This window comes from Anarrhichthys ocellatus, unplaced genomic scaffold, assembly GCF_004355925.1.
Source record: "Anarrhichthys ocellatus isolate YVR2014 unplaced genomic scaffold, GSC_Weel_1.0 scaffold31, whole genome shotgun sequence".
NCBI lineage: Eukaryota > Metazoa > Chordata > Actinopteri > Perciformes > Anarhichadidae > Anarrhichthys > Anarrhichthys ocellatus.
Genome location: NW_022280061.1, coordinates 2,608,751 through 2,621,814, shown reverse-complemented (window position 1 = coordinate 2,621,814; position 13,064 = coordinate 2,608,751). Strand labels below are relative to the sequence as shown.

General features: G+C 45.5%; 1 protein-coding gene across 1 annotated transcript in view; it reads left to right on the top strand.

The window, feature by feature from the left end:
- Positions 1 to 13,064, top strand: part of pkd1a (polycystic kidney disease 1a) — a 49,247-nt gene that overhangs the window by 20,800 nt on the left and 15,383 nt on the right. The window contains exons 10-24 of the mRNA XM_031864825.1: positions 878 to 1,092; positions 1,796 to 1,917; positions 2,020 to 2,170; positions 2,854 to 3,116; positions 3,306 to 3,686; positions 3,890 to 4,372; positions 4,477 to 4,608; positions 5,370 to 5,545; positions 6,240 to 6,370; positions 6,533 to 9,150; positions 9,513 to 9,710; positions 9,798 to 10,097; positions 10,226 to 10,671; positions 11,206 to 11,356; positions 12,707 to 12,859. Of these exons, the coding sequence (XP_031720685.1) occupies positions 878 to 1,092; positions 1,796 to 1,917; positions 2,020 to 2,170; positions 2,854 to 3,116; positions 3,306 to 3,686; positions 3,890 to 4,372; positions 4,477 to 4,608; positions 5,370 to 5,545; positions 6,240 to 6,370; positions 6,533 to 9,150; positions 9,513 to 9,710; positions 9,798 to 10,097; positions 10,226 to 10,671; positions 11,206 to 11,356; positions 12,707 to 12,859 (5,920 nt within the window). The remainder of the gene's footprint in view (positions 1 to 877; positions 1,093 to 1,795; positions 1,918 to 2,019; positions 2,171 to 2,853; positions 3,117 to 3,305; positions 3,687 to 3,889; positions 4,373 to 4,476; positions 4,609 to 5,369; positions 5,546 to 6,239; positions 6,371 to 6,532; positions 9,151 to 9,512; positions 9,711 to 9,797; positions 10,098 to 10,225; positions 10,672 to 11,205; positions 11,357 to 12,706; positions 12,860 to 13,064) is intronic.

The following is a 13,064-nucleotide window of genomic DNA, read 5'->3' as shown; positions in this document are numbered from 1 at the left end:
TGTGTGTGTGTGTGTGTGTGTGTGTGTGTGTGTGTGTGTGTGTGTGTTGATGTGAGGATAGAGGCCCTGCCCTCGTAGGCCGCAAATGGATGAGAGAAGAAAAAACCTGCTGCAGATGGAGCTTCTCCCCTCTCTCCTCCTCCGCTCATGTGTTCCTCCACCCCCTCGCTTATATAAGGAGCTCCTTTTTTTAACATCAGGTCTTGTTTTTTGCCACAGAGACCCTTTTTTCTTGTTCCCTCTCTGCTTGTATTTTTTAACCCCTGTCCACTCCTTCAGATGTCCTTTTCACAGAGTTGAGTTGTCAGCCATTACAGAAAAGTCTGACCAAAAGATAAAAGAAAGAAAGAAAACAAGACAGGGAAGGAAATTGCTTTTATCTGGGTGAATACTTAGTACATGTCAGAAGACGACTAAAACCACAATCAAACAAAATGTCTAAAATGTTTGACGCTTTCTTCCATTTTCTTGTGTCATACTCCAACTTTTCTTTTGGAGAGAAAACCATTTTGTTTCCAGTTCACAGCTAATGAAATGAAAGCGAATGAAAATGTGCAGTCCATTAGTGGACTCATGGGGTTCCTGTTATGTGACATCCCCTCTCTTAACATCCCTCCGGGGTTCAATCAAAGCCCATTTTCATGCTCTCTCTTGCCTGCAGTCATTGATTCTTGAAGGCAAGCTGTTCATTGATTTAGAAACTTTATTTTGTCACCGTTTGAGACCCACATTGATTGAAGTCCAGATCACAAGGACATCTATGAAAATTAAATTTTTCCGTCTTAAACTGCATGTGTGAATCATTTCATGTGCGATTATTATCTTCTAAAGTTTGGTATGCTGTGTTAATCTGTTTACCTTTCTCTTCCTGTCCCAGGGAGCGAGGTGCGTGGCTGGGCCTCAGTGATGTCGACTCTCCGGGCAAGCTGCGCTGGCTGAACGGCTCAGGTGCGCAAGAGGGAGAGGAGGGCCCGCCACCTCGTTCCCCGATCTCCCGCGGAAACGTGTGCGTTTCCCTCGATCAGCGTGCTCAGACCAGTTCACACCAATGCAATGCCATGCGGGCCTACGTCTGCCAGTACAACGCCCAAGGTAGGCTCCATACATCCACACAGACACAATAAAATACGGGGCGTTTCAAGTAATCAGAGGAAAGGTGCACAGGCAAGAGAGGAAGCAACTCTACATGATAAATGTCATAGTTTTGTTGCAGACATACTTAATTGTAAAGCAAGTATTCCCATTTGTCATAACCTCTATCTGTACATACAGCATTTGTTGAACAATCAAGCATTATATATATTTATATATATATATATGTATATATATATATGTATATATATATGTATATGTGTGTATATATATATATATATATATAGACAAAATAAGATGACATTTAATGTAATGTGAACATACACAACCAGGAAGTTTTTCAACCGGCAGAGGTGCATTTACATTAAACTTACTGAGCAGTCAGTGAATAGAAGGCCGCCTTATTTAGTTACACGTCAGTCTCATGAAGTAACACATAAGGTAACATGTCATGTGCAGACGTAGCTCGAGCAGAAGTTAAACTTGATTTAAGTTCGCTCCACAGGAACAGTCTGAGAATGAGGCTGAAAGAAATCTACAACAGTCAACAGACTTCAGAAAAACCAGCACAATCTGAAACTGCCTTCAAAACTGAACTGAAAGTCTTATAACTTGCCTCCGCTACTTCTCTACTCTTGTTAAATTCTTAAATCCTTCCCTCCTCTTTTGTCACCTTGCCTCATTTCTTTTTCTGCCTCTACAGTGCGTGTTCCAGATGCAGGGATTTACACTGTGGGCCTAGCTGTGTTTCCCTCCCATAATCCTTTGCACCGCGCCCCGTCCGCGCCGCTCTCTACTCCACAACCTCCCAGAGGTGGCATAGAGGTGAGGAGGAATGTCCCCTCGTTTATTCAATCATCATACTTTGCTCCTCAAAACCTTCCTTTCATCAAACTTTCCATTGTTTTTTCTCATTTCTCATCTCAGGTGCTGTTGTTCCCAGCTCTGAGCTTTGTTCAGGCAGGTCGTCTGTCGTCTCTGGAGTTTGTCACTCCGGAGCTCCGCTCACACATCCACGTCCGATTCCAGACCTACAGACCTCACTGTCATTATCCCGGCCTGCACCTGCTGCTTCCCAGTGAGTCAGACATAAAAACTCACTCACTCTCCCACACACACTTGACACGTAAAACCATCCGCACATTGCTGGTGAGTATCAGCAGATGTTAAAAAAAAACATAAGCCATCTGCGCCCCCACACTACCAGTTAGACAAAAACATCCACGCCGACACACACACACCCACACACTCTGACCAGCCTTGTCTGGAGATGTTAGGTTAGGTCAACATGAAAGTAAGTTTTGAATGGAGACAAAGAAGTGCAAAACAGAAGAGGAACGAAACAACACCAATCAAGGTCAACTCCCTTCTGAGCGCTTCCTGTCCTCGTCCAGAACCATGACACGTAGCGACAACACTGCCTGGCTCAAGGCACAAAAAAAATGAAGTGTCTTTCTGTGTTTTTTGTTTTGTTTTTTTTGGACTTCTCCACTGAGACGTAGCAGCAGAGACGTGCGAGCAGATGCACATGAAAGATGTGAGAAAGGGAAGTTCACAGGGAGCAGAGCAGCTTGTTAAAGACATGAGAAAACGTTTTCTGTGAATTTGTGAACGCAGCCGCAGACGAGGAGACAGTGGAGATAATGAGATAACTGGATTATTAATCCACGGAAAGCAAGTCACCTCTTCCCTTCTCGTAGATGGATGTCTAAACTTAAACTAAAAGTAAATGACTAAAACCAGATCCATCTTGTGTCTCAGGTTGTGGAGGTCCAGCGTGTGCCCCGGTGGCTGTTTGTGTCCCTAATGACACCAGGAGCGGTGATCTGCCCTCCTGCCCCCGACTAGAGCAGTGGTGTCCCTTCCAGCACCGGTGCCTTCCCCTCCTTAGTCCCTGCCGGCCATCTGCCTGTCCTAACTGCACACAGGCTCACCTCCTGCCCCCTGGGGCTCTGAGGCCCAGATACACCCTACAGAATGAGGTGGTCTTCACTCTACCAGCAGGACCGGCTGCACACATACTGGTGAGAGGATTTACTCTAGCCTCCAAACTGAGTATTTAGTGTTTATGCGTTTGAAATGCAGTACCAGAACAAATGTTTGATGACTGACGGATTTAATTTGAGTGTGTTTACAGCCAGATTGGTTAAACAGTTAAGGCGGTGCAGCTGTTGAACGAGGCCTTGTTTACTTCTGATCCCTGTTTCTCCCAGGTACAAGAACAACTGGAGGACCTGCTGGTTTCTCGTGGTGATGTCATCGCCCTGCAGCACGATGCTGGCCCCGCCTCCCTTCTCCGCTGCCAATCTTCCCCACATTCATTGTGGCGACAACCTGTCTTTGCCCTCAACCAATCAGAGTGGTTCTGGATCAACAACTCCGGACAGTCAACAGATTCCTCGGCTGACCACGACGCCAACCCTCAGCCGGCCCCGGAGCTTGACATGAAGGCCCTGGTGGAGGACGGTGAAGGAGGCTGGCTGGAGGAAGTAGTTTGCCCCATCAGGGTGCTCTATGTGGGACACAGTGAGACTCAGCTGAAGGGACCACAGTTGTCTGCTGGTCTACCAAAGACCGGACTCTACAGCCTGCTGGTAATACATCAAAGCTGTATGACAAATCCCAGCATGCATCACATATTTAAATTCAAGATTCAAGATATTTTGTTAACACTGGCTAATAAACATAAGTTTTGCTGTATAAATTATTTATTTGTCTTCGCCCCGTTTTGTCCTATATTGGTAATTCTGTTGTATTAAAAAAATATTTGATAAAAAATGTAATTTATGAATTCCAGGTGACTTCAGCTGAACCATCATACCCAGCCTCAGCATCATGCCCGTTGCGTGTGGTGCCTCCTCTGGGTTTGACGATCCTCCACCCCCCTCCACAGAATGGCACCCTCTACCTGCAGCCCAACGACTCCCAGCTGCTGCTCCGAGTCCGGTCACGCTACCTAACAAAGGCTTCGCGGCGTGGCAGTAATCACAGCGTGACCTTCCAGCCCGACTGTCCCGAAGAGTTTTCTTCTAGTCCAGGACTCTGCCAGCCTGGGGCGTGCTCAGAGTCGGGGGTCGAGGTCACAGAGCCCAGCTTGTATGCAGTGCTGGATCTGAGTTTGGGGACGGAGGAGCAGAAAAGTCCAGTGCAGGTGGAGCTGGAGGCCCATAATAATGTGACGGAGGCCAGCCTGTCTGTTGTCGTACGCCTGGAAGAACCGCTCAGAGTACTGGTGGTGCAGCCGCATCCTGCACACAGGGTGTTGATGGAGTCAGTCGTGGTGAGTGTCTCTGTGTATGCGTTTACTTCACTGATGTTGATAATACTGTACGCACTCTGCAGTGTACTATCTTTTTATCGTGTCTTCATATGTGTGTGTTTTAGAGCTACACAGCATCAGTGCTTGAAGGCTCCAATCCCACATTTAAATGGACAGTGGATGACAAGCCATACTTCACCTATTACAACACTGTCCTCAATGTCATCTACCAGCACGCTGCCACCTACAAGCTCACTGTGAGTTTCTGTTCACGTCTAATATGAGTCATACTGCCAGACTGTCTTTTCTGTTTCCATTCATACTGGAATATTAATTGTTTTTAATTAAATTTAAATTTAGGTTTGATTTTGATATGCAGCTTTTTAAATGGTCATTTATAAACACTGACAAAATGTATGCAAATGTGTGTAAATTACACAATTAATTTGTGATTCGACTGAGGCAACTTTGTATTTCCATAGAAATATTGCCTTATGTTTGAACGCTAAGATTTAACTGGAAGGTTCATCAGTAGTTTCGCAAACAGCATCACACAATCAATGTGTGAAAAATATAGAACAGCGTGAAACGTGTCAGCGTCGAAAAGCATGGAGATTTGCATTTTTTTTGAAAGATTTTTTTCACATGCAAACTGAATTGCGGATTTTGTAATAATGCAGCTAGAATTGTTCAACACCAAACTCCCTTCATTACAATATAATCACCAAGGTATTCTTCAAGACATTTCTGGAAGAGACTAGGTCTTCAACTAACAAATACTTAACGATTGAATTATATAATCTGCAGACTATTTTCTCAAATAACTGCTGATCTATAATTGTCCTTAGAAATGTTTCTGTCGATATAGAGTAATAGTTTCAGCTCTACTAGTTCGGCCACATCTTGTTCTTGCACCTCCTAGTGTTGTGTCACAATCAAAGCTATCGTGCTGCACAAGACGTGAACTTCTCACCAGCTGTCTTCCGTCGTCTTACTCGGTCATGTGATCTTTTCCCAGGTGACGGCCATGAACCATGTCAGCACCCTCACAGAGCATTTCAACGTGACTGTGGACCAGCTGCAGCCCATGGCCAACCTCACAGTGAAGGGTGTGCCAGATGTGGTCCCTCAGGGCTCCACTCAGACTCTCACCACCTCTGTGCTTGTCGACATGTCTGTGGCCGCCACCTTCCGGTATTAACAGTGGGGGGGATAGATTCACGATAGACAGATAAATGGATATCTTCTGTGGTGTGTTAACTGCCTCTTGTTCCACTCTGTCTCTCCTTCCCCTTCATTTGTAAGGCTGAGTGAAAACACAGTGCATCTGTTTGTGTTTGACTGCTCCCTTCTTCTTCTCTATCTGTCTTTCTCTTTGCTCCTTTCTCTGTTTTTGTCTCCTGTGCTCCATAATAGCACTGCAGCAGTCATACCATGCAGAACCTTGGATTTATAGCTGTGTGGTTAGAGCAGATTGCTGACAAGAATTTTCCCTTCTGCTCGGCTGTTTCCCCTGTACCCCCCTCCTCCCCCCCTTTTTTTTTTCATCTACTCTTTCTCTTTTACTCTCTTCTCTCCCACCCTCTTTCACATTTTTACCCTCCCAACTATATGGCGCACTCTTTCACTTAGTTTTCCTCTACACTCACTATGCTTGGTCCAGAGAGGCTTCTTGAGTTTTGAGTTTCCACTTCTCCTCCAAAAACCCTCTATTGCCTCGTCAGACAACATTCCCACTTTCCACTGTGCGTACATGTGTGTGTGCGTCTGTTCGCAAGCGTGCCTATGTGAATGGAAATGGTTATCACGCATTTATTCATCTAATATCCATATTTATTTCCTTGATGTCCTCATTTAATGGTTTCACATTGTCTCTGTTGTGCGGCAGATGGTCTTTTGGTGACGGCGGATATAAGGAATTTGAATACAAGCCTCCCTACGCCCCCTCCCTCCTCTGCCCAGACTCCCCCAATCAGGTCCTTCTAAGCAACAACGTCACCTATATTTACTCTCAGCCAGGTGAGCCCTCGCCCATCTTTCTATCAGCAGCATGACCAATGGAGCAGCTGCTAGTTTCGGTTGACTTTGTGTCAATTTACACAAGATTAAAATGCTAGACAATGACAGAAAGCTAATCCCCCCCCCCTCTTTTCCTTCATCTCCCTTTCTTCTTCTGTACAGGAATATACACAGCATTGGTGTCCGTGTCCAATCGTTATGAGAACATCAGTCAGAGCATCAACATGAGCGTCTACAGCATCCTCACTCGTGTCGATATACAAACGGAGCCGCTACTCCTCCTCACCGGCAAATCAGCCGATTTTGAGGCTCACCCTCTGCCCTCACCCTATGGCATTCACTATGACTGGCACTTTGGCGATGGTTCCGCCTCGCTGCAAGGCCGCCGCGTGGCACACACCTTTGCACAGAGTGGCGTCTTTAATGTCTGCGTATCGGTTAACAACACCATCAGTTCTATGGAGGCTTGTGCCGAGATGTTTGTATATGAGGAGATTGAAGATTTAACAGCTCTAAGCTCCTCTCCGACAGAGCTTCACAGTCCTACTTCAGTACGGGCACGCCTTGCATTAGGTAATAACATCACATGGACGTTCTCAATGGGAGATGGGACCGTCTACACACAATCCGCACCTGATGTGTCTCACAGCTATATCAAAGATGGCAACTACACAGTGAATGTGACGGCCGCGAACGCCGTGAGCTCTGGCTGGACAATCCTACCAGTGCAGGTGTTTGTCTTCCAAGTTATGAAGATAGAGCCGTCTGGGTGTGTCCAACAGCAGACCCCCGTCAACTTTCAGGCCTGGGTGTCCGGTAACGCATCGGCTCATCTTTACGAATGGAGCTTCGGGGACGGAAGCCCAAACGAGACACACCACGGCAACCCCAGAGTCTCGCACACCTACTGGACAAGTGGGAACTACCGCCTCTCTCTGCTTCTGTCCAGCGGGGTAAACAAGGCCACCAAGGCAAACTTCTTCAACTGGATGTGTGTGCAGCCAGCGTTAACTAACATCAGCCTCACCCTGGAGAAATCACACTATGCTGTCGGGGAGGAGATCCGGTTCCAGGCCAGAGCTGAGCCAGAATTTAACTACAGCTATCAGTGGGACTTTGGTAGAGGGGAAGACCTTGTGCTCGTCAGTGGCTCTGGGAATATCCTGACAATGTATAAAAACCCAGGTCACTACAGTGTGACAGTCATTGTCTTCAATAACATCTCCACCAGTAACAGCAGTGTTGTGATTGAGGTCTTGATGCCCATAGGTCCAATTGTTATTCAACATAATGGCACTAAATACAATATCCTGACTCTTAGAGCACGGTACGCTTTCACAACATCTTCCATGGCCTCCAATGTCACTTACGTCTGGAGCTTTGGAGATGGAAATGTGCTTACAGGTCAGAATATCCTCCATAACTTCAACATCTCTGGAAACTACAATATTACACTGACAGCAGCCAACACAGTTAGCAGCAATCACACCACTTTACCTGTTGCTGTGCTTGCATCAATCCACGGATTGACCATCAACGCCAGCTTGGTAAATGTCCCTCTCAATGCCTCAGTTCACTTTGAGGCCCAAATAGAGACGGGAGATGGTGTCCGGTTTTCTTGGATCTTGTGTGACCGTTGCACCCCAATCCCAGGGACACACACCATGTTCTACACCTTCCGCTCCGTTGGCACTTTCAACATCATTGTGACAGCGGAGAACGACATAGGAACGACACAAGCGAGTATCTTCCTGTACGTCCAACGTGAGCTGGAGGGGCTGCAGATTATAGCAGAGGAGGAGATCGGAGGAGGCACAGGATTGGACGGTTGTTGCTTTGCTACAAACCGTGTTCTGCACCTTCACGCAGGATTAAAGGAAGGAACCAACATGACGTTCACTTGGAGCCTTATCAAAGAGCTAGACCCCCTCAGCTCAAGTTTCAACATAAGCGCGAAGACAGTGGAGGTGAATTTCTCCACTCCAGGCCCATGCAACATATTTCTCCGGGCAGCCAACCTCCTGGGCCAGCAGTCCGTCAACAGAACCATCCACTTTCTAGAACCAGCTGGAGGGGTGGACCTGCAGATCAGCGACAACCCAGTTGCTGTCAACGCTCCGACCAACCTGACAGTACTGAGTGTTGAAGGCTCGGACCTGCAGTACCGCTGGTCTGTGAATGGGGACCCTTTGAAGTGGCACAAGCACTGGAAGACCCACACCTTCATCAGTCCTGGCCTCAAGCTAGTTACTGTGGAAGTCTTCAATGAGGTTAGCTCAAAGGTTGAGTCAAAGATTGTCAGTGTCCAGGAAGCCATTGCTGGTCTGGGATTCACAGCTACCAATGTGACAGGTCAGAGTTATGTAGCAACAGGCGTCAACGTCTCGCTCCAGGGAGAAGTACTGACGGGAACAAATGTGACGTGGACATGGCAGTTGAAAGGAAGAACAGAAATGGGAAGGAGAACTTCTCTTATTTTCCAGGAGGCAAAAACAGCCATCGTTACTGTGAATGCGACCAATGACGTCAGCGGGCAAGTGGTTTCCAGAGAGTTCTTTGTTCAGGACAGGATTCAGGGTTTGGAGCTGAGGGCAAGTAAAAACTTTGCAGCAGTCGGTGAGAAGGTGAACTTAACCATATCTATGGCAGCGGGCACTGATGTTCGCCTCATCTTGAGCATCAGCGGAGACGCCACTGTTATCCTTCAACCCAACCAAACCTACGGCCACACATTCAGCAGGGTGGATACGTACATGGTGAATCTCACTGCTCACAACCAGGTAAAGTCAAAGGAGATGGATAGCATACATTAAGATAATATATAATATATAAGTGTCTATTATTTTCTGCATTCTGTTGTTAACAGAGAGACCTTGACATGAGTAGAGCACGTGTAAACATACACAAGCATATAGATGAGCACGTTGATATGTTTGTTGTCATCCAGGAAGATATTTGACCTCGCTGCTTACTTTAGGCAAAATCTCACTTAATAAAGTCAGCATGTAGAGTGTTCTAAGCAGAAATGAGTAAATAATTGGGAACTTTTTAACTTTTAAGCATTAACTCTTGACTGTCAAAGCCAGCGAGATTTAATCGAACTAATGAAGAGCACATTTTCTGTTGCAATATGACAATCCAGGTGAGTTCCAAGAGGCGGCACCTCCAGGTGGAGGTGATGGAGCCGGTTCGTGGACTTTCCATCCAGGGAAGCTGTGCCGCAATCCCCGTGGGGGTTAAGAGAACGTTCGTAGCCAACATCCTGACGGGCAAGCCCGTTCATTTCTTGTGGACTTTTGATCTACACCACCTTCACAAGACGTCACATATGGGCAAAGAGGTCAGACCGATTTGAATAATTATAATTAATAAATATCACATTAAAGCAAACAGCTGTTAAATGGTGATGTGTCTCACACAACCCTAGGTGTTCTACACGCCAGAAGAACCAGGTTTATTGACCATCTACCTGAAGGCCCTCAACGTACTACATGCTCAGAACGTCACCATGCACATCCGGGTGCAGAACCAGCTGACTGCAGCCGTTCTGCATGCAGCGCCTCTGGACACCTTCATCAATAAGACGGTGGCCCTGATGGCACATCTCACACCCAGATGTAATCCTGTGGAGTGCTTGTGGGACTTTGGTGACGGCTCTACTCCTGTTCACACAAACACCACAACTGTGGGTTATGAGTTCAGATACCCAGGACACTTCTTGGTCCAAGTATGTTTCTTTGAACTACGTCATTCCATGTACTCTATAGATCCATTGTTGATCTATAAAATATGAAGCTGTATGTAAAAGCTCGACATCTTGCCAGTTTTGAGATTTCTCTTTTTTCTCCATGCCAGGTGAACTGCAGTAACTTGGTGAGCTGGGTGTTGGCCCAGGTGGAGATCAACATCAGCGTATTAGAGTGTGAGGAGCCAGAAGTGCAGGTGGTTCAAGCCCCCCGTCTGGCCATCTGGCGCTACCAGCCTACTTTGGTGGAAGCTAGTGTGGACCTGAAAGGCTGCCTTCGCTACGGAGCTCAGTACCTCTGGCAGATACTCGCGACACCCTCCTGTGATAATGACAAAGGCCCATATATTCCCTCTCGGGTGCCAACTGAGCCCTATCAGTCTTTGCTTGTCCCAGTAGTTCGCCTGCCGGTGGAGGTGGATGTGCGGCGGCTACAGCTGTCGTTGCCTAAGATGTCTCTAGCTGCAAGGAACTACACCTTGGTGTTTTCTATGTCCTATGAAGGCGTGCCACTGTGGAAGGCCGCCTGTCTGCAGCTCAGCGTCATGGCTACCAGGTCAGTGGAGAAACAACATTTTGACACTTTACCTCTTTTTTTTCTAATTTCTTAAATAAGTCTGCAAATGAGTTTGATGCAAATTGACACAATATTCCACCCAAAGTCTCTAATAATTGCCAAAAAAAATGAATTTGAAAAACTCAGCTATAATGTCTCTTTCTAGAAATCATAGATCGTAATAATATGAGCAGTTTCATGTAGAAACAATGGTTGAAAGAAAATCTATAGAACCTTTTAATGGGAATTTAGCAAACCATAATGTAGGAAAACGTTGAAGACATCAGGAAACTGAAATCAAGTTCATCCCGATGATGTTAAGAAATCACTACAAACATGAAACAAGCGTGAAAGAATTTGGATTTATAATTTGTAAATGGGCGGGACAAAGTTTGCAAAGACGTTCAAGCTAATTGCTACAGAAGCTCAACTGTGTTGATCTGTAGAGAACTGTCATAACTTGATAACTAGCTGGGGTTTACAAGTTTACTTTCTCTTTTCTTCTGTTCATTTTAACTCCTTTTTTCTTGTCAGGATGATGCCCATCATAGAGGGGGGCACATACAGGGTGTGGTCGAGGACTCAAGACCTGAAGCTCAGTGCTGTGCAGTCCTACGATCCCAACATGGACCCAGACAGCCAGTCACTGCTCCACTACCACTGGGAATGTCAAAGCACTTCTAAGGTATGAAACAAAACCGACGGTTAGATGAGCTTTGTCTTGTTAAATTGTCACGTTCTGTTGCTTACAAAATAAATGGCTTTCAGACTTTGCAACATGTTTCCATTCACATGATATTATATTGTACTTTAATATGCATTCAACGTGCAAACGGAATCAAATGTGTCGGCTTAATTTGTGAACAAATGCAAGCAATGCAAAGAACAAATTTTAAAAAGGATTGGCAGCTACTCAGGTTGCCATACATTGCAAGCTTGGAGTTCTTCAGGCAGCATCCATCTAAAGTTGGTTGATATTAAACACTTGAAACAAAACAAAGCAGATGTAGCTGTTATACCTATTATATTAGATCTATTGTTTATTAGTAAATTATGTCCATATGAATCTGTCAGAGTAGTGAATAATGAGAGAACGACTGATGTTTTTTAATGTCTGACTCTGTTATTTGCTCCTGTGGTGAGACAGGATGTTGTCTCTCTCTCTCTCGCTATAGTCTCAATATTTGGCTCGAGTCTGGTGAGAAATAAAACAGTGTTAAAATGTTGAAACCAAACTCCACTCTCAAGCATTTTATTGTTCTTTTTTCAAATTTTGAATTTGTAAGGCTGATTTTGAAGGACACATTTGATTTTAGTGTGTAAATTAATTTTGTGTTTTTCACACTGATCTTGTTTTTGGCTGGGTGGGAATACATTATGCCTGTGCAGAGACCACAATATACGACCCGATGGGATGGGTGTGTCCTGCAGGAGTAGAAGAGTGTGTGTGTGTGTGTGTGTGTGTGTAGGTGTGTGTGTGTGTGTGTGTGTGTAGGTGTGTGTGTGTGTACATCTAAGCAGACAGGCATTTAAAGGGTTATGTAACTATTTAGAGATGAATTCAACATTCCGCAGCTGGTGCTTTGCTCCCCACCCTGACAATTACAGTACACACATAAACAACATGCACACATAAAACACACACACACTCACAGCTGTGTAGCGCTGCTGATAAAAAAGGACACTCAGTCTGACTACAAAGAGTAAAACTGTACGAAGGACTGAAACGATGAAGACAAGGAGTCGAGAGAAACTCAATTGATCAAATGTTCTACACTGTCCCGACTCCTGACCTTTGATGCAAATACAATCGTAGGAAAAGATAGTCGGTTCTCACATCAAGATCTGACATCACAAAAACAAAAAGCAGCCTCACCAAATGTCTAGAGCTGTCCTTGTTTGAAATTTAAAAAGACCTGAAGTTACAGCAGTTTTAACGGAGCCTCTTGAGTGTCTTTTTCTAGTTTTTAATACGAATAAACAAAACACTGGTAAAATTATAGACCGATTTCTCCCTCCCAATGTCTGCTTGCAGGGCGCAGAGCACTGCTCCAGTCTGAACTTCGGCCTGGGCACCAGCGATCCTGTGCTGGGAATCTCCGGCTCCGAGCTGGAGGCGGGCGTCGACTACACCTTCAGACTGACCATCAGCAAAGACGGCATGCCACCAGAGTCCACCACGCAGACTGTAAGCGCATACATTCTACTACACACATTAATACTTGCATTAAAAACACTGTTCTGTTACACGACTCGTTGAGTTTGTTAGAAGTGTTTTGTCATCTGTCTTTCCCTCACTCTGACTCTGCCCTCGACTAGTAGAATCCCAGTCAATTCCACACAGTGATGCATACAGCTTATTAATGAAACACTGGTTTCAGATAGATACTCGG